General features: G+C 48.2%; 1 protein-coding gene across 1 annotated transcript; it reads right to left on the bottom strand.

Moving 5' to 3' along the window:
* Window positions 1-1,506: 1,506 nt before the first annotated feature.
* Window positions 1,507-26,056, bottom strand: Nsun2 (NOP2/Sun RNA methyltransferase 2). The gene is made up of 20 exons (XM_028873680.2): window positions 25,915-26,056; window positions 25,643-25,799; window positions 24,986-25,090; window positions 21,878-21,983; window positions 19,883-19,954; window positions 19,150-19,234; window positions 17,696-17,888; window positions 15,550-15,624; window positions 14,159-14,284; window positions 11,522-11,526; window positions 10,567-10,640; window positions 9,825-9,955; window positions 9,323-9,419; window positions 6,793-6,974; window positions 6,466-6,558; window positions 5,172-5,307; window positions 4,680-4,760; window positions 4,269-4,407; window positions 2,600-2,639; window positions 1,507-2,299 (listed from the first exon to the last, which is right to left on the bottom strand). The coding sequence occupies exons 1-20, from the start codon at window positions 26,006-26,008 to the stop codon at window positions 2,029-2,031; spliced, it is 2,262 nt and encodes a 753-aa protein (XP_028729513.1). The 5' UTR covers window positions 26,009-26,056; the 3' UTR covers window positions 1,507-2,028.
* Window positions 26,057-26,424: the final 368 nt, after the last annotated feature.

Here is a 26,424-nt window from a genome sequence, read left to right on the forward strand (position 1 = left end):
GGGAGCTGGCTGGCGGGATAGGAAAAGACTCAAAAAGAAGAGTCTTGAAAGACCTCCCTGTAAAACACCAACACCGAGTGGGGCACCATGGCAGGCAGGGGACCGCGGTGAGCAAACTGCTACACGTGAGGCGCTGCCTGTGTGCTCTGGGGGGACACGGAAGCCCGAGAACCTTCTACAGAACCACTGCCCCACACCCTGTCAGGGTCCGGGCAGCACCGGGTGAGAATGTCACCGTGCCATTTGGCAGTGAGGTACTTCCAGTGGTTACGGCTTAGTGGTCTTCTCATTCAAGGCTATACTTACAAATAAGACCTGTATTTTAGGAGAGACCCACTGTTGCTAAAATCCCTCCCACAGGGCGAGGAATACAAGCAGCCTGACCCTCCTAAGAGTCCAACCACAAGCTTCACCAAAAACTGCACAGTTCTACCAAGGTCCATCTGGGACCAGTGAGTTTCCTGGGCTTACTCATAGAGCAGGCGGGGGCTACTGAGAGAGGCACGGCTGCCCTCTCCTCACATGGCAGCTCCACGTCTTTAACCAGTAGGCGGCTTCCCCACAGCCACTGAGGTGGAGCCCCACCCCGTCTTCTCCAGCCTGTATTCTCCAGCCGCCCCCCAAGGCAGTTACAACATATGCTATGGTAGGTAGCTGGACATTCAGGTGAGAGTCCTGTGACCTTCCCCGAGGCAGTTACAACATATGCTATGGTAGCTGGACATTCAGGTGAGAGTCCTGTGACCCTCCCCGAGGCAGTTACAACATATGCTATGGTAGCTGGACATTCAGGTGAGAGTCCCGTGACCCTCCCCGGGGGCTGTCAAGAGCCAACCAGCCCAGCTGGGATGACCTTTCGTGAGCAGGTGCAGCTGAACTGCAGGGCTGTTGTTTGGCTCAGAGATCGTACTGTTCCAGACACACACAGAAGGCCCAACAAAACACACCTGTACCTGATGCTCAACGGTCACACCAAGGACACCCCACACAGGGGAAAGAGACCTACTACAAGGGTTCAAGAGGCCAAGGAGACGGAGCCATGAGCAGGCGCCATGTCTGCCCTGCATTTATGTGCACTGCTAAGGAAGTCAACAGTCACTTCTGAGCACGAGGCCGTTCAATACCAAGGCCGACAGGGAAAGCTGCGCTAGAGCCCTCCACTCTGGAAACGTCACTGCTGGGGAGGATAAACATGACTAGGCTAGCCCTCCTGGAAGCCAGGCAGGGGACAGTACAGTTCCACCCTGTTCTACCTCTCCATTCTTCAATGCCGAAACCCTTAGTGACTCAACCGGCACGAGGCTGGTTCTGTGCTAAAACCAGGTCAAGGATGCCGCACACCCCAGTCCAGGCTGGAGCAGCTCCCGGAAGCAGGAAGGTGCTCAAGACACACTGGCCGACAACGCCGCACACTAGCCCTGCTTCAGTGTCTGTACAGAGACAAGAGGGCTCGGTTTTCTCTCCCATTAGCCAACGAAGGGCAAATCAGTCACATGCTCAGACACATTATCATAATAGCGCTTTATTTCATGACCCAAATAACTGCAACCCCACTTAAAGCACCTGCTGGATAAGCACAAAACTGTCCCCCAAACTGCTGTCATGATTCATCAGTCTTTATTCTGGGATCGCTTACTTCACTCTATCACAAAGGCACGGAAGTCACCTGAGGCCTCAGGTGTCAGCATCACCGCATGGTGCACCAATGTCAGTCCAAACATTATTAAAGCATAGAGCCGTTTCCCAAAGAGTTGTAGTTTTTACTATAAATAATTTTTAAAAGACTAGGCCAGTACTGGCCCAACAAGGGACCTGAACTTCTGCAAAGGCTGTTTTGCATCAGCCTTTAGAAGCAGAAACACAGATCCAATCTGCCAAAGCGACTCCTAAATGCTGGAAAATACAACTCCCCAGACTGCTGCCACCCACCCATGTAGAGGCCCTACCAATACACTTCGCAGCTAAGGACATTCTGGATCTTATCTCAACCACCAAGGGATGATACCAGTTCAGTGTGCGGAGATCTCTTCACCGGGATGGCTCAGTTGCAGCTGGGTCACAGCTGGTGATGGTGGCCTCTTGTGCTGTCTGCTCGGCGTCCTCATCATTTTCAGGCTGCTCTGGACTGGCTACACTCTCATTGGTAAGAATGACTCCATCTTTCTTCTTTTCTCCTAACACCTCAAGGCCCATCATCCGGAGATAATGAAGCCTCTCATTCTTGGGTACAAAAGTTCGAATAGAAGCCTTTCCCCGCCACCCACACAGCACAATGGGGCACTGGAGGGCATCGGGATTCCTGCCAACAAAGAAGTTGGTAAGCATTAAACATCCTGTTAGCTACCGCTAATGACACTCACATGTAACCTCTCCAAAAAGTGCCCTACCCACCGCCCCAATTCCGGCCACGTGTGCCGCCAGTTTTCTGTGCTCCTGACACTCGGTAGCTGCCACCTTACCACCTGGAACTCCCCAAACGGTAAGCCCTGAAAATCCTGTAGCCTGGGACCCTCTGGCTTTGGCCTTCACGTGCTGGGGTTCCACCATGAGCCACCATGCCCAGCTACTTATCCAACAATTAGGAGGGATATGCACTTACGCAGAATCCGGTTCATACTTCAGCACAACACTTCCCTTTGCTGGAAGAAAAGAGAAACAGACACATGAACCAAGGTTTTCACTTAGTGGCCACAACTAAGATGGGTATGTGGTTTTCAAGAGGACAGCTCTCAAAGGAAGGAGCAGGAGGCTGTGAGTTAACTCCTGGTCAATTCTCAACACTCAAGTTAAGTAAATAAAAGCTCCAGCGCCCAGACCCAGCCCAGAATAACATGAGAATTACCATGTCCTATATCCATCACCTCAAAGAAGGACGAGGGCCAGCCAGACGGCTCAGCTGGAAAAGTGCTTGCTGTCCAAACCTGAAGACTGGAGTCTGGAGTTCCATCCTAGAACCCAGTGTGAAGAAGGAACCAATTCCTACATGTTGTCTTCCGACCTCTACATGCACACTATGGCCCACACATACCCAATCATCAATGAAAGACATAACAGCCGGGCAGTGATGGCGCATGCCTTTAATCCCAGCATTTGGGAGGCAGAGGCAGTGGATCTCTGTGAGTTCAAGGCCAACCTGGGTTACAGAGTGAGTTCCAGGAAAAGGCACAAAGCTACACAGAGAAACCCTGTCTCGAAAAACCAAAAAAAAAAAAAAAAAAAAAAAAAAAAAAAAAAAAAGACATAAACCTTCATGTAAGATAAAAAAAAAAAAAAAGAAAAGAAATATAAAGTTTCTCTTTTTAAATAATCTCTCCTTTGAACTGTGGTTCTGTGGGGGAGATGATGGAGTGGGGGACAAGAGAGTTCCAGCAGGGTGAGACAAGTCATACAAGCCCAGGACCATGCCGAGTGAGCTGTCTGTGGCACCAACAGACACTTGTTAGGAGGAATGCAAACAAAGAGGGCTTGTGAAGAGGTCACCACCGTGATCTAGTGACCTAACGCACAAGTTCAGGAGCTCTAAGAGGACAGTGCAACCAAGACTGTGGTCTCATGGACCTAACATAGGGAACTGAACTCCAGAGTCCTACAGAGACAGGGAGAAGAGTCAAGAGGAGGGCCACATGACCAGGACCCAAATCATGTCCAGCTCAGCAAGGTGCAGCCAAACAGGGGCTTAAAGAGTCAGGCCCAAGGGCTTTATAAACTCAGGGGGTACTGCCTAGCAGCAGAAGGGATTCCACAGAGACAAGGGAAAGAACCCTCAAAAAGGGATCCAGTCTTCCATATGAAATGACAAGAATTTGCAGAGCCCACTTAGAGCTTCTGTAATGTTACCTGTAGGTGACTTAAAATCCCTCCAGAGTGAACGTCCTACCCACAGCTGCTACTCAGATTACTTGCTGTGCAGCCAAGGATGATGACTATCTGGTCTTCCTGACTCGTGTCCTAAGTGCTGGGGTTACAGACAGGCTCAGTATCCTGTAGTTTCCGTAGTTTACGGGGATCAAAGCCAGGGCTCCAAGCATGCGAAGGGAAGACCTGTGTCAACTGAGCACATCCCTAGCCAGGCATGACTTTTTTCTCTCAAATATTTTCAATCCATGACTGGCTGAATCTGAGAATGTGGAACCCGTACAGAGGGCCTGCCTCAATTGCTACATGTGACTGAGAAACGTGTCCTAAAAGTAGAAACACCTGTTACAGGTGTTACCTGTTGCAGGCCTCATGAAGGTAAAACAAGCCAGCCTCTGGATCCCTTTACTCACCCAAGTCCTTGACTTGACTGTAGGCCTCACTGCTGAGTTTTCTAAAGAATGGGTTCTCTTGGGTTAACAGTGTCTTCACATCTTCCATTGACACAGTGATAATTCTTGAATTAATAAATGGATACAATGTATATATCCCCTGTAAGAGTCCAGAAAGCACCATGATCCCATGGGTACTTCAATTAAGAAACTGACACAATGAATATATGCCCTGTAAGAGTGCACAGTGATCCCTTGGATACTTTTACTGAAGAGCTTTCCTGTGGGGTTCATGACTTGACTGAAGTCCCTCCCCTGGGTCAAGGCCCTGGAGGAACTCAAGTCTTGAAGTACTGAAATCTAGTGGCATGATAAGGACCTCTCTTGGCTGTCTCACACCACCATGGCTAAGACTTTCCATTTCCAAATTACCTCCTGTGCCAAACGGAAGGCGCAGTCAAACTCTTCGCCACTGTTATTTCGACACCAGACTTTTATCCCGGTGTTGATGACCTGTAAGTTAAAAATGAGAGGAAACAGGAATTAAGGACAATTGTTCACTGCAGCCCCTTTCGATGCAGGGTAACACGGCTGCCTGTACGCAGCTTTGGAAAGGATGGGAAGAGAAATCACCCTTTCTGGAACAGTTTTCCAAGAGTCAACTCACAGTCCCCCACTTCTACGCCCACAGCTCATGAACAACTGAACCCAAGAGTAAGTCGCACACATCTCAGTGTGCGTCCAGACAGAGGCACTTCCTGTCACTGCCGTGCCTGAGAGCCCACAGACCCTGGAGGACGGAACAAGGCGGCTCGCGATGGCACCGTTAGGAAGCCAGCCAGTCGGCTGGCACACCTAAGGGAAACTGTCTGGGGAGAAAGCAAACCCGGGCCGTGGGTCCTGCTCACGGTTCACAGCGCCCACCTTCATCTTCTCGCTGTTGTTCAGCAGTACATTCCTAAGCTCCTTGGAGACCATGTAAAGCTGACGCTTCTTCCCTTCTGTAGTTCGAGTTAACAAGTTCATCCTCGGGAACGAAGGATCCAAGGCATAGAACTTCCTGTCAACAAAGTGGCGCTGCTTACACAGACAACCCAGGGCAGACCATCTACGACCTCACAGCCCCCAACAGGACCTAACTTCCAGACACAGGCCACCCTGCCTCAGCGCACAAGCAGGATGTGCCTGAAGGACAGCCAGGTCAAGGGCTGTTCCAAGAGCAGCTCTCCTACCAACCACTACTCCGGTGATGAGGAACCCAGCCTCCCACACTAGGCCCAACACTGAAGTTTTTACAATGCATGCTTTCCTGTGTTCCCGTGCAGGGTAACTCCACTACTACCCAGACGCACTGTCTCCTCAATTTTCTACGTAAGAGCAGACGGGGACCTCGGCCACTGCCCGCTGTACTCAACTGAGTGAGAGGAACCTACACTGGGTTCGAGTTGGCAGCTCTTCGGTTATCTTCACCTTCAGTGGCGAGGCTAGCGCCCCTCTCCAGGACCAGCCAGCTCTAAGACACCATCAGGAGGAAGGCTCTAACTACAAAACACCAGCTGTGTGTGCCTGGTAACTGTGTGTGCNAACTGGTAACTGTGTGTGACTGGTAACTGTGTGTGCCTGGTAACTGTATGTGACTGGTAACTGTGTGTGACTGGTAACTGTGTGTGACTGGTAACTGTATGTGACTGGTAACTGTGTGTGCCTGGTAACTGTGTGTGCCTGGTAACTGTGTGTGCCTGGTAACTGTATGTGACTGTTAACTGTGTGTGACTGGTAACTGTGTGTGACTGGTAACTGTGTGTGACTGGTAACTGTGTGTGCCTGGTAACTGTGTGTGACTGGTAACTGTGTGTGCCTGGTAACTGTATGTGACTGGTAACTGTGTGTGACTGGTAACTGTGTGTGACTGGTAACTGTGTGTGACTGGTAACTGTGTGTGACTGGTAACTGACTGGTAACTGTGACTGACTGGTAACTGTGTGTGACTGGTAACTGTGTGTGCCTGGTAACTGTGTGTGACTGGTCTGTGTGTGACTGGTAACTGTGTGTGACTGGTAACTGTGTGTGCCTGGTAACTGTGTGTGACTGGTCTGTGTGTGACTGGTAACTGTGTGTGCCTGGTAACTGTGTGTGACTGGTAACTGTGTGTGAGTGTACGGACTGGCTGTGCTACAGTGAATTTTCTACAGCGGGATTCACATGGCAGGATCCTTACTCAATAGGCGGGAACAAAGGATCGTCTTCAGGAATGAACACAAACGGATCTTCTTTAAATCCAAACAACTTCATTTTCTTTGATGGAGGAGGGCTGAGGAGGGAATGTGGAGGTGGTAAGGCAGTCAGCAAGTATGCGGGAGCATTCACTTCCACAGCACCCCGTGGTCCCACACAACACCCAGTCCTGGAAGCAGCTGTGGGTGCTCTCTGCCCTACAGAGCACAGTAACACACAACGCGCTGCCCCCACTTCCCGGGAATCCCCAAGGCTAAGGCTCTGGGATCCCACCCACTTGGTTGACATGCCCAGACGCAGTGTTCCTCACCCACAAACGCCATCTTTCTTTTCTTTACTCTCTGGGTTCTCAGTGGGGTGTGTTACTTCTGAGTCACCGGCTCCAGTGATCATCTGACCGTCCAGCTCAGGGAGGTCACCAGGATTCTTCTCTGTGGTACCCACAGGGCTGGATGCTATGTTCTCCCTGGGCTCTGAAGATTTACTCTGTACCTGTCGAGGGGAACATGTTCATTTTCACAATAAAGCAACACACTTCACCACAGCAAGAAAAATAAAACTACCATGTTCATATCAACCAGTTGTATTTTTCTATGGCATTGCATGACAAAATTTTCTTCTTAAAACCTATCACTTTTAGAATTTGCTCTTTAACTGGAATTTGCAGGCACTGTTCATTCAGAGCCAACTCTCCAGTGGCCCCACAAAGAACACCACAGGCTGGCCTTCGTAGAGGCCTACAGAGCCAGCCTGTTCTTACTCAGTAACCCTGTGTCTGCGCTGGTTAAGGCACATGAAGCTCAGAATGTGAGAATGTGCTAACCAGGGGTCCTGCCATGTTAGGCACAGGCACGTAACTGAGGAAATTTAACCAAAAGAGGGAGGGCTGTTGGAACAGCTCCAAGGCGTGAGTAATTAGGAGAACACACTCCCAGGGTTTCAGGAACTGGGGTAAAGAACTGGCTCGGAGTAGAAGTCAAGGTAGCGGTCACACGTTGAAGCTCCTCTAAGCCTGGGGACGTAGCTCGGGATGCTAGCACACTCGCCCAACACGCACACAGCCAGGCCTCAACTACTAGCAACACTAGACAATCCACCAAGCTGTGTGTCCTGTGCACACGTCAGAAGATGAGTAAGAGCAGGTCTTTCAGTTCCATTGTCAGATTACAATTCAGGGAGCTTCGGTGCAGGCAAGTCCCGAATTTTCCTTAGGTCAGCAAGCTATAAGAGCCAAATCCAAGTCACAGCAACAGTCTCAAGGGACATCTCAAACAGCCCGCTGTCCACAGCTCCTCTGAAAAGACACAGCACAGGGTCCAAGTCTCTGGCTTTGATTCTGAGTGTTCTCTGCTCCCCATGACTGACTTGTTAACACACTACCTCATGAGGAGTGTGCCCCTGCTCACTCACACACAGGGCAGGTCAGACACCCCACCTAAGTAAGAGACAGAAAAGCAGGAGAGAGAGAGAGAGAGAAGAGAGAGAGAGAGAGAGAGAGAGAGAGAGAGAGAGAGAGAGAGAGAAAGAGAAACATAGAACCCTGCAAATGACACAACATACTCTAAAAAGCAAGACAACTCATCAGAGGAAAACACCCTTTTACACTGCAGAAGTAGCATGAAGCCGGAAGCACTTCAGTGTGGGTCAACCTACAGCACACTCACAAAGCCTCTGGACTGTTCCCAACAGCTGTGGATACAGAGCACAGAAACACCACCAGTACAAACTAGATGCATCATTTCCAGGGCAGGCACTACTGGAGCTAGAGGTAGAACTGACTGGTAGAGCATGTGCTTAGCATAGGAAAGGACTCGAGTTTCAACACCAGCTCCAAATAACTAACTAAAAAAGCCACTGTTAAAACACATTGTAAGAAAACACAAGGAAACCTCAACTGACTGCTTGGAAACAGCCTTTTAAATACACTGGCATTAGTAAATTACTAGTAAAATGCATTAGTCTAGTTAATTTTACTTCTTTTTTTTTAAAGCACACTACTGGAAAAAGACGCCTATGGCTGGCATCCTACCTCTATCAGGAAAGAGTACAGCTCTAAGCTTTACTCCAAAGGGGTTAGGCCCACAGTCTCAAAGTGAGGACCTTCCTAGCCTACCAAGTTCATGGTGAACACCCAAGCACAGGGTCTCTGCCTTTATCAGCTAGAAGCCGAACAGTTACCCTTGGCCACCTGTAACTGTGGCCAGAGTAGGTTGCAATCCTTTGAGAAAACAGTTCCTCTTTGTTTTTCCAAAGCTGAACAGTCTTAGTCCTAATCCAAGATGATCTTAAGAAACAGAGGTTTGCACAACAATTCCAGGCACAGTCCATAACCACAGAAGTCTGACTTATGAGCCATAACAACGGCTAGGCTAACAAAGAAGAGGGGAAAGACATGGAGATTGGGAAGGCCACGAGACACCCCTTCCCATGACTGCTCACAGATGAGAAGAGAGAGCCTCACTCATGGCCAGTACACACAGGGGCAGAATGACCCCTACGGCGGAGGACAATGAATGTCAGAGCCCCTAGTTCTGCCCACCGTCAATCTCACATCATTTCAACTGCTGTTAAGTAGCTGAACTTCAACACAGAGACAGAATGTGCTACCCACACATGGCCTTTCTCACCATCTCTTTGTGAGAAGTTGCCTGCTTTTTTGAAAATCTGAAATTCAGATGAATCCCCCTTCCTTCAGGCTCAGCCTCTCTAAACATCCTCACCCCTCAAAACCTCCACTTTGCTCTGCATTTCAAGTGAACTAACTCTTACAGGGTTTGTCTTGTATGAACAGCAGTAAGGTCACATGTTCTGTTAGACGGTTTTGATTTAAAAGCCCTTACCTTTGGCTGACGTTTATTCCATGGCATTGGTGCTTTTTTGACCAACACTGCCACAAAGAACCCTCCAGTATTCTGATGATGTGGTAGTATTCGAAGGCTAAAACAGTATATATACACATATAAAACGTCATACAAGTGATCTGATCTTCCCTTCTTGCAAACTCAGCCCCCCTTACAAAGAGCTCCCACTCATATCGTCTGAAAAGGTCATGGAGGGAATGGGGGAAGACAAGAGCAATCACACACAGATGGAGGAATACTGCCATGATCAAGGTACAATGCAGCATTTATGGAGCTATCGTAATGAAGCCACTGTTCTGAACAATTCCTGTACACTAACGAGTAAAGGGTGAAAAAGCTCATGCAGTTTCCAAAGCATTAACTCTGAGATTCTAGCCAGTTTCAGTATCTGTCGACACTGTAGCAGCAAGCACTGGGTACCAGGTTCACCAACTCAACAGACCCCCTCCCACTCCAAAGCCCACAGTACCCACAGACTCACCATCGCTCTAGATGCATCGCTTGCAGTTTTTCCAGGTCTTCTGGTGGGAACATAGTAGGTCGAACCTGTGTATGCCTGCCCTGGGGAACCTCATCCCAACCTGCAAACCACTGCCCGTCTCTAGTCATGACCTGCAGAGAGACCAGCAGCACTGCTTCCATGAAGAGCATACCCATACACAGGAACACAGCACAAAGGGTAAATTTGTCTCTTCAGAGAAATCAGACTATTTGCAAAGATAAAGCTAAAATATGCATGGCAATAACTTATATAGCATCTTTTAAAAATCCTGAAATACCTTCATCCCAAAGTCCAGAATAAATATCATCAAGCTCTCTGACCAGGTTATTTACTTATTTAAAAAAACAAACAAACAACCAAACAACCACATCTCAGACTGTTTGGGCAGGAAGATCAAAGGGGAATTGTTTGTTTATAAAAGCAAGGTTGAATTGCAACTCCCCTCTACCCCTACACACACACACACAAACTCAAAAAGGTAGCAAGGTTTTAATTTTTGGATGAGAGCAAAGCTAGGTTCTATATGAGGAACAAAAACAGAGAAAAAAATACATGCAATATAGCATTTGTCTTTAAATAGAATCTGCATGGATTCTATATTGTACAACCAGGTGATGACTGATTGACAATACCCAAACACAAATGTTTTCCAACGTCTGTGGGTCTTAAATCCTTCAGGTGTCCCTGGTCCTTTGAACTAAAGCCCTCACTGCAGGATTACCTTCCACTGGGAGACTCCAGGCATCCACTTCAGTCCTGGCAGCTCAGCAGATACATCAGCAAGCTCAAGTGCACCTAGGAACACACACAAGGAAAACCCCAAAGGCTACCGTATTGGCCATTCAAGAAACACAGCCAAGTCCGTACAGCACGGTTCCATTCTGACAATGTCCAGGGGTGAACGCTAATGGCCACAAAGAACCCTCTTTGGGTACAAAAATGGCCTCAAATTGGACTGTGGTGACAGACTCAGCTCTGAAACTTTTACTAAAAGTCATTTAACTGTATTCTTAAAGTGCAAATGAAAACTCAATACACACACTGGTCAGGTGATCTGCATCTTCCTGCCTTGTCTAATACTCCAGAATTGAGTTCAATCGAAGTTTTACATCCCAGGAGGCTTTCTAAAGTTGCCCACTAGGCAGGACAGTGGGGATACACTCCGGTCCTGCGGTCTCTAACAGTGACACTGTAGGAGGCTGTACAGTGGGGACACACTCCAGTCCTGCGGTCTCTAACAGGGACACTGTAGGAGGCTGTACAGTGTGATCACACTCCAGTCCTGCGGTCTCTAACAGGGACACTGTAGGAGGCTGTACAGTGTGATCACACTCCAGTCCTGCGGTCTCTAACAGGACACTGTAGGAGACTGTACAGCGGGGCATCAGTCACCATTTAAGTAGCTACCAATACACACTTGTGGAAAAGAATAACAAAGCTCCTTGGAGAAGCAAAGAAAACCCCGAATAACTGCATAAACAAACCAAAGGACCCCATGGAGACCCTTGCTGGGACACTTGCTTCACAGAAGCAGCCTGCTCTAAGAACCTCCTCGCTCAAAGCAAACACAACACCCGACACTGGTTCTCCACCCAGCAGGGCCAACAGCTGCACTCAGGAGCAGAGCTGGCCCTGGGTGAGCTCCACCCCGCTGCAGTCTCCATGCTGTGAGCCACCTTCCCTCCAGCTACAGCGCCGACCACACTCCTCCAGTGCTTAACCAAGCACGTGTCAACTCTCAGTGTTTTGCATTCCCTGATTTCCCAGAACCTAAGCACTTTCTGTTGCTCCATTTTCTGTTGAAAGCTTAGGACTAGGCCCACATGCCAGGCCTGACGACAGAAGGAAGGGCCCTGTCACCATCAAGCCTGTGCTTGAGGTGAGAATAGCTGCATTTAGTATGTACACTAGTCAAGAAAACTAATCACCAATCATCAAGAAACCAAAGTCTTTTTTATATCAATAAAAAGGCACCCCAAAGAGTGTGAACCTCTCAAATCCTACATCTACCCTCAGAGGTTTCTGCACTGCTGGGGATCAAACCCAGGGGCTGGTCATGCCAGCCAAGGACGGTCACCAAGCTACATTCCCAACCCTGGGCTTTTTGAAAAAGGAACTCCTGTGCAGCTGAGACTGGCCTTGAATTCAGTTCCTCTGCCTTCCTCTTCCTGCTGTTGAGAGCACAGACCCTATTCCTGGCTTAGCCCTGAGACTGAGCAGTGACAGAAACTAGCTACAAATGATCAGCATATTGACTGCTCTCAGAGTTCAGGGGCTAGGCTGTAGCCCCGTGAAGACATGAAGTCTATCATTCTAGTTACCAGAATCCCATTTTTCCTAAAAGTACAGCTAACACAGACATAAATCTGAGCAAGTTCAATTGGGGGGTGGGGGGGGGGGGGGAGGAGACAGCTAGAGACAGTTTTTCTGTGTGTGTAACAGCTCTGACTGTCCTGGAACTTGCTTTACAGATTAGGCTGACCTCCAACTCACAGAGATCCGCCTGCCTCTGCCTTCCCCAGTGCTGGGATTTCAGGCATGCACCACCACCGCCCTTCACAAGTTCAGTTATTATCACTCGACCCAGAATGCCTGATGATATGACATCATTTCCTTCTCCACATGCACTTTGAGAAGTTAAATACTACCAAAACAATTGTTCCAAAATCCTATCTTTACTGAGGCCGATGTGTAAGAATACAAATACATGTATTAAATTTCACTCTAAAGGACTCGGCTGAGGGCTGACTACACAACCCAGACCTGCCAGTGCTGGAACACACCTAAGGCCAAGGACGGCAGGGGGTGGGTGCCGGGCCTCGGGATGTGTGAGTGCACTTCTCTAATCATGCTTAACTTCCTCCATGTTTGTGAGGATGGACACTGCTGGATTCTGATACTGAAACAGGGAGAAAGCCTACTGTTCGCTTTTAGAAAACCCCAATAGGTGAAGTTAATAGAGAAAAGCTAACACTTCAACAAAATTCTAAAACTGAAGCACTTTAAAAAGCGTCATGAAAACTGCTGTTTTGGAATCCCGTTTGAAAATGCTGCCTGTCTGATGTCTTGGTGTAATTCTGTGTGCTAAGACCTTACAATCAGTGGGATGGAGACTAACAAAAACAACCACAGGTCTGAAAAGGACATGACGCAACTGGAACCTTGTGTACAGGCTGTACAATGATGCTGTCAGTAAACAGAGCAGCCCTCTAAGTCCTCAGCACAAGAACAGTTACCAGAGGATTCAGCGATGCCCCTCTAGAGGCACATCCCAAAGCAGGGAGAGCAGGCTGTCTAGGAGACTCTTAACACACCATGTCCACAGCCTCAGGTCCACAGAAGTTCCGAGCAGAAATCCAAGTGTCACGGGTGGAGTCACGGACAACGGGGTACTGTTCAGTTCACACATGGAATGAACCCCTGACAGAAACCTGGTACTGAGGCAAACGAGGCCGTGACGAGAAGACAGCTACAACATGACCCACCTTCGTAAGGGCCCTAAACCCCAAGTCCAGAGGAAAACCCCAGTGCTGGCAGCAGGGGTGGCTGCAAGGGTGCAGTGACTTAACTCAGCTTTGCAGGCTGAGGAAGTGAGACAGACGGACGATGGTGAGCGCTGCACAGTAATGTCAGTCCCTCACACTGTGCTGCCAGTTCATGGGATCAGTCTACCCTGTTAAACACGTGTACATAAACCAGCGTAGTCAGGACCTAACAGAATGAATCATTTTGTCATCCGAGGAAAACGAGCAAAGCTGTGTCCTCAAGCCTTCAGAGTCCAACAATTACCAAAATATGACAACTGCATCACAGAAACCTACTTTTAACTGACACTTCACTTAAGAGGTACAGGCAATGGATCAGGCCCTCTGAATAGGTGAGACAGTTGATTGGCTTGATCAGTTTGGGAGGCAACTAGGCAGTGTGACCAAGTCCTGTGCTCATTGCATGAGTTGGCTGTTTGAAACCTGGAGCTTATGCAGGGACACTTGGCTCAGTCTGGGAGGAGGGGACTGGGCCTGCCTGGACTGTGTCTACCAGGTTGATCGCAGTCCTCGGGGGAGGATTTGCCCTGGAGAAGGTGGGAATGGGGGGTGGGCTGGGGTAAGGGAGGAGGTGGGAGGGGGAGAATAGGGGAACCCGTGGCTGATATGTAGAACTGAATGGTATTGTAAAATAAAATAAATAAAATTAAAAAAAAAAAAAGAGGTACAGGCAATAGGTTAACCGTACATGCAAACAACCAAGACCCGACCCCGGGAGTCACAGCACGCTCACTGTCCCTCCAGGACCAGCACACACGCCACCTTCACTCTTTCTCCAGCAGAGCCGCTATCACCGCTTCATCCTCCACGGGGTTCAAGGAACACGTCGAGTACACCATCCTGCCCCCTTCTGCCAGCTGCTCAGCACCTCGAGTCGCAATCCGGAGCTGTAGGCTAAGGAGGATGGCAGGTCACCACAACAGAGCCGAGGCTACAGAGCACCTACTACTTCGTCACACACAGACTGTATAAGAAGCAAACGAAACACTTCAAGGTTGCAAATGAAGTTAATGTACTCTTACATAAGTCACTGTGTCCATTCTTAAAAAGAAATCTACTTGACATTTTTTCTGTTCTGTCACATTTCTTAACAGTTTGACAAGAAAAGTAGAACATATCTGGAGAATTTCTCTATCAAAAATCTCCAAATTTATTCATACATGTGGTTTTCTATGAAAAATATAAACCCTTTCCTCCATTTTACAAAACCAGTACCACTTAAATAATCAAAATTAAATGATTAATTTGCAGTCAGTTTTTACTAGACCATCCCATTCCACACTGAAGGACATGTGCTTTTCATGTTAAAAGACAAAGGACACCAAACTCTATAGAGAGCCAGTGAAAAGGCTGTGTGGGCTAAAGAGATGGCTCACAGTTAAGAGCACCTGTTGAGGACCGGGTTTGGTTTCCAGCATCCACAAGGTGGCTCGTGACCATCCATAAGTCCAGTCCCAGGATCTAATGCCTTCTTCTGAACTCCACAGGCACCAGGCACGCATGATGTGCACATATATACATTCAGGTGAAAAATTCATACACATAAAATTAAAAAGTATGAAAAATGTCACACAAACAAGGCAATACTAAGCACAAAGAGATGCTACCCTGATAAATCCAAGGTTAGTTACAGGAGAGGAAATGCATGCTTCAAATGTTATGTGAGATGGTCATAAAAGGCAATTTAAATAAACATGCATCTTGACAGAATAAAAATAGCAGTTACCACTTTTTTTTTTTTTCGAGACAGGGTTTCTCTGTGCAGCTTTGTGCCTTTCCTGGAACTCACTCTGTAGCCCAGGCTTGAGCAGTTACTACTCTTACATGCTTTAAAGCAGAGGTTCTCAAACTTCCTAACGCTGCAACCCTTTAATAGTTTCTCATGTCCTGACCCCAACCATAAGATTACTTCATTGCTACTTCATAACTGCAATTGTTCTGTTATAAATCATAATGTAAATATTGGATACGCAGGATATCTGACAACTGACCCCCAAAGGGTTGAGAACCACTGCTTTAAAGCAACTTGCAGTGTACAAATAAACTCATGAGGCAGCTATTAACTGTGGCTCCATGTATGTGTCCACCTGTAGATGGTCAGTCAGGAAACAACGCATATTGGCAGTCTGCCTGTCTCCAAATCTAACCAGTGCACTTACCCATGGAGCTGCAAGCTGTTCAAGGTGGTCCATTTCTTCCAAACATCAATGTTTTTCCTCATCGTGCCATCACCACTGAAAAGAAGATATTTAACAAGCTGAACCCCAGCCTGGGTAGATGTGACAGGCATGTTATACCCAAGCAGAACTGCAAAGCAGGTTTTATAAATACTGACTAAAGCACCTCTCTCCTCATAGAAGACAGTGTCTTTCTACTTCAGCTTTCAGAGCACGACACTTCAACATTCAATTCCAAAAGGAAGTACAGGACTAGAAAAACCTCAATTAACTCTGAAGAGACTCTTTCCATGGGACAAGTCTTCCATATTTACAACGCTTCAGGGAAAACAAGTTCTGGGTGTCTCTGAATCAATTCTAAACACAAATCCATTTGTTCTGTATATACCTTAAACGTACAGCATGAAGATAATTACATGCCATTTTGAGTATGTGTGTTTTGATTGGGACTTGTCACTTGAGTTCAGGTGTAGTTCACTTGGAGATATGACAAGGACTCAAATGCTTTGGCTTTTGAAGCACTTTAAGTTTTCAAATTAGGATGTTCAGCTTGTACCAGCAACACCAATCTGTATACCTAGAACACAGGCCCTTGCATAAACGCTATTTAGAAACCTGATTAATAAAAAATGACATTTTAAAACCAGAATCACACTTGCAAAGGTCTGCCACAGCAAATCAATCCAGCCGATTTTATACTACTTCCTCCACTGATGTGACAGAAATGAATGCAGGTGCACCTACAGGACAGGTGCACCCTACAGGAAAGGTCACCCCAACAGGCCCTACAGACACCCTACAGGACAGGTGCACCTACAGGACAGGTGCACCCTACAGGACAGGTGCACCTACAGGACAGGTGCACCCTACAGGACAGGTGTACCCTACAGGACAGGTGCTCCTACAGGACAGGTGCACCCTACAGGACAGGTGCACCTACAGGACAGATGTACCCTACAGGACAGGTGCACCTACAGGACAGGTGCACCTTACAGGACAGGTGCACCTACAGGACAGGTGCACCTACAGGACAGGTGCACCTACAGGACAGGTTCCTATTGTCCTGCTTCATCGGCCAGGGTTTGTTTCTGCCCTAGCTGTTGACTCTTCACAGCCTCACTTCTTTGTGCTTCAGGAGCAGGTCCAGGAGACTGCAAGACCTGATACATAATCCCGACCCTGGCTGGATGTGAGTGCTCCTATGGCAGAAACCTACCATAATTTCAGGAATTTCTTTAGCCTATAACCAAGTGTTTGCAAGACTAACTTATTTTCAGAATATAAATTTTTTTCTTTTGATTATAAGACCATATGGGTAGAAAACAGGACCCTTAAGGTTAAAGAATATTGTAACCAAGGAAACAAGAGAATTCATGACTCATGTATTTAATTTATGACGCTTCACACAGAACATTAAAAGTTTTACTTACCATGCTGCAAGTTATTTAAGGGAGTCCATGCTCTTAAATTTCATAAATTCTAAAGTTTCAGTTTCCATGCTTTTTAACTCAGCCACACTTAGCATTACCAGCTACAATTTTCAAACTAAGTTCTACTACAAGCAGTAAATGTTTAACAAAATGTCATCCTTCCCAAGAGGTTTCCTAAGCACTTTGAGAGGTTCTCTCAGGCAGTCTGAGCTCTGGTCCCCACAAATCCATGCTGTTAACTACTTGGGTTCTTACCTACTTCTGAATCTGAACTGATGTCTGTAACAGGGCAGGGTCTTTCCTTGTAAGACAATGTTTCTACACATAAAGTCTAATTCTAACATTTATGCCATTAAATTTGAAGTATCAAGATACAGATAAAATGAGCATTACCAAAGTTTCAATTCTTAAATTCCTTTCACTGAACTAAGCAACAAACTTGAATAGAAAACCCTGACAGTGATTTCCGAAATGCATCCTGGGGTGTGCGTGCATGTGTGCATGGGTGCGTGGTAAGCTCCCTCTTCTGGAGCCGTTTATCACTCTGTTCTATCCCAGCAACCTAACACCCTTCTCCATACTCCTCGCCATAGTAACCATACGCACCACGTGTTCATGTGCCCCTTCATTTAATCTAATCTACATGCGATTGGATGTCCTGATAGATTTTGGGCTTTCTGGCCTCTTAATATAAATACCTGCAAGGAACATCACATAAAATTCGATCATAGAAGAGAATCTCTTTCCTTCCGTCCACATCTACTGTGAGTCTAGGGATGCTGGACGCATCATGGTTTACCACCATGATGCAGGGACTGCTCAACCTTTTGGCCTGATGAACGAGCAGATAGCAGCGCTTGTTGTCCACGTCATTTGCGATAACAAATCCCTCTAGGAACATAAAATTGTAGTCAGGTGAGATGCAGCAGAAGTAGAATCATTCCCTGAAACACATAACCATAACCTCTGGTCGGCAGGTGAGAAGGAAATCTCTGTGAAATGTTAAGACCTGACATCAAGATTTCCTAGGAAAGCTAAAAGGAGCTGTCAACATGTGGGTTTTATAGGCACCCAAAAATATCAAAACCTCAAGTTTCATTGGTGAGCAGCTGTTCACCTTGCACCTGATGAGCTGTAACTGCTGTGCTAACGACTTCTCTAGGATTATTGATTATAAGGGAGACAGAAAGGCACACAAAACCTTGTCCATGTGCCAGAGCTCTGCTCTCGAGTGAAAACCAGCTTGGGGCAGGGTCTGTCACCCGAGCCCATCAACGGGCCCTGGGACATGGTGCTTGGTGTAACAAGCTCAGAACTATCCCCAGGAAGTATCCCAAGCGGTGACCCTGCTCATTCCTGGTTCCTCCCACTCCAACAAACAAGACAAAAGAAGCTTAACAACATTTACAGCCAGGATCATTCTTCCCAACACCAAGGAACATAGGACATCAGGAACACACAAAGAAAACTGCTCCTGCCAGCTAAGAAGGCCCTTTACTGACAACATGGAAATATTAAAAACAGGTAATACAGATGCTTTGGGGGGAATTATTATCTACCAATAAAACGAGGGCTTTAAAAAAAATGACAACAAAACAAGGAGGGAGAGAGCCGTCCACACTGCTAGTAAGTCAGGCAACTAGAACAGAAATGGGGCCGGGCAGCCGGCTGCTCTGAGACAGCCAGCATGAGAGACACTGGCGACTGCAGAAACGGCGGCCACCTCACGAGCACTCTGCTGCCTCCCCACACCACTGCACATCACATCCCACTTCCAATACGGCACCTACGGCTGCCACAACCCACAGCGGAAAGGTGCGGGGATGTGAATGGAGGCGGCTAACAGCAACAACTAAGAACAGCGTGCCACTGCGTCTCACCTAAGGCAGGAACTGACCCAAGCAGAGGTGCACTAGCCAAGTTCGAAAGTAGGTCTGCACACGAGGCCAGGCCTGACACACACCTGCCCACTTCCTATTACAGAGAGCACATACAGAAGGGTCTCAGTCTGAGCGTGCTGGTTTGAGAACTCATCAACAGTGAGCTACCCTCGGGAGTCACAGGTGACTTCACTGCCCAGGAAGCAGCAAAGGGGAGGACTTTTCCTTGCCCACAACCCACCAAAGTAGCTTCCCTGCCCCTCAGTGATTACCTGGAAAGGGGACACTCATGTCTGCATGCAACATTTCAATTAACTGTGTGGTCTTTGATCCAGGGGCCGCACACATGTCTAAGATCTACGAAACCAAACAAACAAGAAGGCATCACTCTTTAAAAGCTGTAATACTCTACATTTGATCTTAAACCATCTTGTGAGTCACTCTAGTATGCTGACTTGCATTCCAAGACCTAAACTCCACTTCTACACGATGGAGAGAATGTTCTCTGCTCGTAAAACCAAGAAATCACGCGGTGACGGGCCCGGCCTGCACAGGGGCGGGACAGAACGAGGCTGGGAGCTGTGGAACTGAACGAAGAACGGAGTCACCCTCATGACCCGGAACGGCAGCCCCACAGCAGGGACCCCTCCCTTCACGTCCTCCTTTCTCTCACTGCTCCCGACGGTTGTGGGACAAAGTCAAGCCATCAGTTCACTTAGAAATGATGCAGCGGCACTCAGCCAAACGAGCTCCAGGAGCCAATGTGACTCAGCGGAAAGACCACAGACGGCTCTACCTGTACAGTTAGTTTGCTAAGTTAACAACCAAACCCTCTGAGATAAAAATGTATGCAGAGCTGTGTGTGCTTAAGGAAGAAGACAAAAATCTTGCAGCACACCTCACCATTATCAAAGGAAAGGGGGAGGCAGAGGCGGCCACTGAGAGGTTCAGCAGAGCGGGCCATCACGGCCACACCTACCTCCCATCTTCTCTCCGGTACACTACCTTATGATGTGGCTCCACGTTGAGCAGCAGTGGGGGGATCATGCTGACAGCCTCCTGCCGGCTGATGTTTCCCTTGGGGAGAAAACCAGGGACAGTGAGAAAAACAGCACTTCAAATGAGGCACGTGTCGAGTGCAATAGGAAAAGGCCCCGTAATCTCCCGAGAACAGAAAACTCCACTATCACAAAATGCTCAGTGAGGAGACTTCTGAATGAATGGACAGTGGCTTGCTACCTAAAGATCATTAAGAACAACCCACTAGCACCAAGGCTAGACTGTCGGGTATGACACTGGAGGCTAGTACCACAGTCTAGGTCCTCTCAAGCACAGGAGGCTAGCACCACAGTCTAGGTCCTCTCAAGCACAGGAGGCTAGTACCAGGCTAGTACACAGTCTAGGTCCTCTCAAGCACAGGGGTTGGATAAGTGTCCTCAAGGGCAGTCTCCTATCTACAGAGCAGCAGGTAGCCAGGAGGAAAGAAAGCGGCAATGTCCACTTTCTAGATCTAAGCAACTCCTGCAGAGACAGGACCATCAGCTACTGATCCTACCTGTAGCTTTCAACAACTATCGCCACCTCGGGGAGTTGTTTTCCCGAGCACGTGAGCTGGCGGACAGAGCAACAGACCAGCACTGCCTCAGTCAAACTCCACCTACAGCCTGCAAGCGTCGCGGGCATGCACAAGTCACCAGCTTTTCAGCACCCAAGACACTGGCCAAGCACTGGCACAGGACAAGTCAGGCTGATGACATCAGAACGGACATCTAGACTTCACAGTTACTGCTCTTCAGGTCTCGGTCAGCAGTGATTCCCTGGCACTTTGATTCACTCACCTAGGCACACTGACTCGAAGCTGCCAGTCTACCCATGTGACTCCTGTTTCAAAACTCTGCAGAAGTTACAAAGCCAACCCCGCTCAGCTGCACAGCTCTCACGACCTAGCTCCTGATTAACCCAGAACCTTCCTTCCAAACAGCCACCTCCTATACCACAAACTGCTGCCTACCACACTGGTCCCCACAGCCTCTGCTCTACCCAACGCACAAACCTGATGCTCCCCAATGAATCTTTTACTGAGCTACCACAAATAAGGAGCTGGGCAGAGCACAGTACAGACAGGGATGTGGCAGATCTCAATTCTCACTATCCAGGGAGGGAAAGCCAAGGCAAATTTATGCCCTTTACCTATTTTGACTGACATAAAGCCATGGTGGCAGGAAACAGCTAGAAATTGGAACTGAGCAAGGTGAATGACATTCAGATTGGTAATGGCGCCAGGAAAGAAGAAGTACGGGAACCACAGTCCTTCTGAAGCTCGATGAACAAGAAGCCCACTGCTTCTAGTGGCACAGAAGGGTCACCTGACCAGAAAGAGGTGGACAAGAGGAGGAGGGGGAACCCCTGAGTTCCAAAAGAAGGAAGAGGAAAGCGCCAGGGCGCACTTGCCCACTACGTGAAAAGACGGTGTCTGTTCTGAGGACACCTCTGGCTACAGACCTGTGCCTGAAGCTGCCCAAAGCAACCAACCCTGAAGGACAACACCATGAGAACCACAGCTACACTTAGCTACAAGCATAGGTCAAGGTCAAGTATAGGAAAAATACATGGCAAGATTCAACAGGATCAAGTGCGGAAATAACATTAAAAGTAAACTAGACAACCTCCAGTCCACTAAGCGGCCTTAAAATGTTACTTCTTTTTGGACGTATGACAGAAAATAGAATGCACATCCAAGAAAAAGGAGTACACACTAAACAGAACTCCATGACTGCCTAGTCCTGCACTCATCCAGATTCTACAGCCACGTCAATCCAGAGGAGACAGTAAGACAAACTGGCCACTGTGACAGGTGAACTCACTATCCTCATGATTCCACGACTGAATCAACATCCAGACACTAAACTCGTGGTCCTGCCTACGCTCCTCTACAGTGGAAGTTCCATGACACAGCACTTGTGTTTTCAGGCCCCCAGCACACCCACAGAACCAACTTACACACTCAGTCTCGCTAACCAGGAACTGATGAAACTTTGCCAACAGTGGAGACTTTCTCAAGATTTTTCGACTTAAATTTGTATGCCAGGCAAGTTCTTCAGGGTACCTAAATGAGACGAGATGGAAGTTAAGAAATTCACCATTTTCAAACAATAAGGCATGCGTAGCAGATATTTAAATGTTAGACAAATATCTGATTATGATTTTCTTAAAACTATGTTCTGTTTCTATACGAAGCAGTTCCACAAGGCAACAAGAGGAAACCGCCATCACGCTCATTTTTGACTCCTGGCCAGGGTTAGCCATACAGACTGAAGAAGCTGGCCTCTTTGCCAACTATGTCAACCCATGGACATTCTATCTTTATGAGGTCAGTGGTTGGGAAATGTGTCCCATCTGGCCTGTACCTAGTCACCAGTCCACAATGGCGGAGATGAGGGCTCTGATACGACCCACAGCACAATGCTCACCACGCCTAGTGAACCCAGTGTCGAACAGGCGCAGACAGTGATCAATCTGCGTGCCACTGCTCACTGTTATGCCTGAGGCGCGATAACGAACTCCATTGGCAACGCAGGTCACAAAGGTTCTATGTATCAATCTATACCCATGGTGGCAGCCGGGACAATGAAACCAGGCTGACTGGAAAACAAAGTGACGAACTGGAACTTGGGACTGACGCAGAGAACAAACAAACAAGCTTTTAGCATCTTAAGACCCTACTCAATAGCCATGCATTAAGATACATGTGATAAGTTCTGTCTAGGAAACTATGAAAATGGAACTGACTGAATTTTACACACAGCGCCCTCCACTCACACAGACCATGAAGCTATGTTCCATTACCAGGCAGTTAAAAACGGAAGTATTTATTTGTTCTGGTTCACTAGAGGCAGTAATATAGAGACCCCCAGTCTGGGCTCCTAGTGTTGTATTTGAGAAATCTGCTGGGCCACTGTGTCACCTGAAACACAGAGGAGTAAAATGCCAGCTTTGACAGAATTCTGGCAATCGCAAACCTGCCTGTGACCAATGACAGTATAACTGCAAATCACCAAGTCACCAGAGCATCAGAGTGAACACCGTATACCACCTCAGACTTATTAGAAATAACTGAATTTGCATTTCAGGTCAAGGGAGCAACCTACACAGTCGGAGTAAAGAGCTTCTATGGTCCTCATGGGTCAGGTTCTAGTATCAATAGTTAAGGTGTAAGTTTACTATGATAAGCTTCAAGTTCTCCTGTAGTGAGCATGACAGCTGTTGAGCTTATGATTAAAATGTTTTAAAACTTCAGAATAGCTAAATACAAAAGTGAAAATGAATAAAAAACAAACTGACCATACATCTTTAGAATAGCCAACAAATACATACATATTTTTAAGACAGGATCTCATGTGCAGCTTTGGCTGGTTAGAGCTCTCTACATAGACCAGGCTGGACTCAAATTTCTGCCTGCCGCTGCCTCCCAAGTACAGGGATCAAAGGCTTATGCCACCTCACCAGGCAATGGCAAATATTTCCAAACATGTACTTTTAAGATCGAATAATCATGAACATGTATATTTGTTGTGGAATAATCTTTGGTACACTGTGAAGATGTGTCTTTGCCAAAGCACCTTCTGATTGGTTTAATAAAAAGCTGAATGGCAAATGGCTAGGAAGGGAAAGAGGTTAGGTGGGACTTCTGGAGACAGAGCTCTGGGAATAAGAAAGGCAGAGTCACCAGCGGCGGCAGAGGAAGAGACATGCAGGAGGAGAGATAAAAGCCAGGACTCACGTGAATGAGTGAGTCCTGGCTTTCATAGATGAACAGAAATGGATTAAGTTATAAGAGCTACGGGGCAAGCCTAAGCTATAGGCTGAAGTTTCACCGACTCACTACAACAGACTCGCAACTGAACGACAGCAGCAAACACGTGAGTCATTCCAAACTACTGAAATCTAACTCAAACGCAAAACCTGGCAGCATAAAGCTCCAGGTGTCTGTACACTCTGCAGCACCAGAGTGTGGATCACTGCTGCACACTGATTTCAGCGTCTGACATCCAGTACTCACTGAAATGAACACGTTGTGCCTAACTATGCTGCGGACACCACAAATCCAAATGGCCAGTGAGAAAGGTAAGTTACATTTCCTGATGACCAAAACCCTAATCTTGGGTTGTTACCACAAAAGATTACCTAAAATAAAAGAGGACAACACCAATTTGTAAATAGTCAAAGCTCCAGACATGGTGGCACAGGCCTTTGATTCCAACAGAAAGGAGTCGGGGTGTTCAATCTCTGTGAATTTGAGGCCAGCCTGGTTTACATAGCAACTTCCAGACCAGCCAGAGCTACATAATGAGATCCTGTCTCAAAAAAAAAAAGCATAAACAGTCAAAACCTACAATTACCAGTAAAGACATGCTCAATTCATCCTTATATAGCAATGACTTAAAAAAAATACTTTTCTTTTTGTGAAAATTCTATCCCCAAACCTGAAATCTGAAACCATAATTAAAAACTTCTGTAAGTTTGTCGATTCGGGTATCTACGGAGCATCTGGGCTGTTATGGGGCACTTCAGGTATTGCATGAGGTATCCTATGCCTCGTGCTCTAGGGATCACAGGTAACACGATCATGGGAGATATCATGGGAGCAGGAGTGCTTGACTGCTGGACACAGTGCAAGACTGAGCCTGCCTGGAGGCTGTGCCAGCCCGTGGTGAGGCTGTACCAATCGGAGTCTGCGCTCCCTTCCCGAAGGGAGAGCATCCACCCTGAAACTCTGATGTGGGAAAGAAAGGGGAGGCTGTCGACAGAAGTGAGAGAAGCCACTCAGGAACATCAAAGAAGAGGCTGGAACCAAAACCAACTGACTGAACTTGGTGTGGGAACCATGACCAGCAAGTCATTTATGAACATGGGCACACCAGTCTGACGTTCACAAAAGCTTCAGGGAAAATAACCTAAGATGCTGGACAAGTTCACCCTGGCTCTTTATGCTGACAGCAATTACAGAGCTGAGAGATGCATCCAAGGGGCAAAAACATAAACAAACAAGTAAATAAAAACGATAAAAATCCAAGGAACACCCAACACGAGGGAGGATTTTCTACCTACCAGCTTAGTGGCTGTGGAACTTCAACTTTCTGTCCATCTACCTCCAGGTCCTCCAACTCCTTAAAATACTTGTTCTTCAAGCAATGGAGAATCTCTTTTGCGTGGCTATGAAAAAAAAAAAAAAAAAGCAATTTTCACAGTGACCTAAAAAGCTGAGATGGTAAAAAATATTTAAGACTAAAAATTATTTTTAAAATTAAAGCCAATTCTGAAATGTTCCTTAATCATGCAGGGGCGTGCGGCCTTCTCACAGTCCGGCACTGTTCATTTTTAAGAATTCAACTTGCAAGGCATCAGAGCCCACTGACTAAAACCAAAAATCCTTCTAGTTTACTGTGCTGCGATGCACTTCTGCCCGGCTTGGTGTCTGTGTGCAACACACCTTGGGGCTGATGTACAACGATGGGCGGGGAGAGGAGAGGCAGAGGAGACGCCACAAACCTCCCGTGTTCCTCAGGTGGACCCATCCGTTCACCCACCTCCAGGAACCAAGTCTTGCTCGGGTTGCCGTTTCTGTTCATATACTGGTCCCTCCACCTGCCACGCCGAAGCAACCCAGGCTGCTTGCTCCCCTGCACCCAACCCCCCTTCTCCAGAGCCTCCGAGTGCACACAGCTGCCCAGGACAGACAGACGGACACAGCCAGCAGCACCTTACCTTTTGTAACCGGTGATCCTCAGCGTGGCCGGGAGCGGCTCCCGCAGTGAGCCCATGAACTGGTCCCACTCTCCCTCGGGCACGATCTTGAGCTCCTGATAGTAGTGCTCGAAGAGCTTGTTCTCCTTGATGATCTCGGGGTAGCCGCCTCCCAGTCCTGGACAGGAAAGCGCGGGGTGAGCGAACCCCCACCCCCCACGCCCGCGAACCCGGCCCACGAGCAAAGCCTCCACGCCCGAGTCCGCGGGGCGCCCCGCTCTTCCCCCCCGCGCCTACCGCCTGGCCGCGCTTCCTGCCGCCCTCGGCGCCGTCCTCCGCGCCCTCGGGCTGCGCCTGCAGCCGCCGGCCCCTCGCCCGCCGCCCCATGGCCCACGCGGCTGCACACGCGGAGCGCACACCGCGACCCGCGACAGCTAGCGCGCCCGCCGTGCTTCCGGCTGCTCCCCGAGGACCCCGCGGCCGGGTCCTCGCCGGGGCAGCCAAACAATATGCCTCGGAGGACGCGGCAATCTCATGCCGGAAACGCACGAGACGAAAGGGTGGTCGCCCGACATGGAACGTGTCCCCCCCCCACAGGAACCCTCCAACGCCGCTGAGCATGCCTCACCCCATCCCCGCCTTCCACCGGGGGCTCAGGCACCTGCACGGACGACCTGAGCACGGCGCGTGCGCAGAGGGGCGAGCCGCGCCGCCGCCGCCCGCTGTCAAGGAGGCGATACCGTGGAGGGGCGTGGCTCGGTGGCAGGGCGGGGCGGGCCATAGCTGGGTGGGCGGAGCCATTG

Source organism: Peromyscus leucopus, chromosome 19 (genome assembly GCF_004664715.2).
Source record: "Peromyscus leucopus breed LL Stock chromosome 19, UCI_PerLeu_2.1, whole genome shotgun sequence".
NCBI lineage: Eukaryota > Metazoa > Chordata > Mammalia > Rodentia > Cricetidae > Peromyscus > Peromyscus leucopus.

What these genes read in the sequence shown, in the direction of transcription:
- Nsun2 (XM_028873680.2), bottom strand. Translation starts at nt 26,008, where the DNA reads ATGGGGCGGCGGGCGAGGGGCCGGCGGCTGCAGGCGCAGCCCGAGGGC. An exon ending in GTTCCACAGCCACTAAGCTG is followed by an intron (nt 21,984 to 24,985) that starts GTAGGTAGAAAA and finishes CGTCTCATTTAG; the next exon opens with GTACCCTGAAGAACTTGCCT. An exon ending in CCTTCCGTTTGGCACAGGAG is followed by an intron (nt 4,408 to 4,679) that starts GTAATTTGGAAA and finishes GGACTCTTACAG; the next exon opens with GGGATATATACATTGTATCC.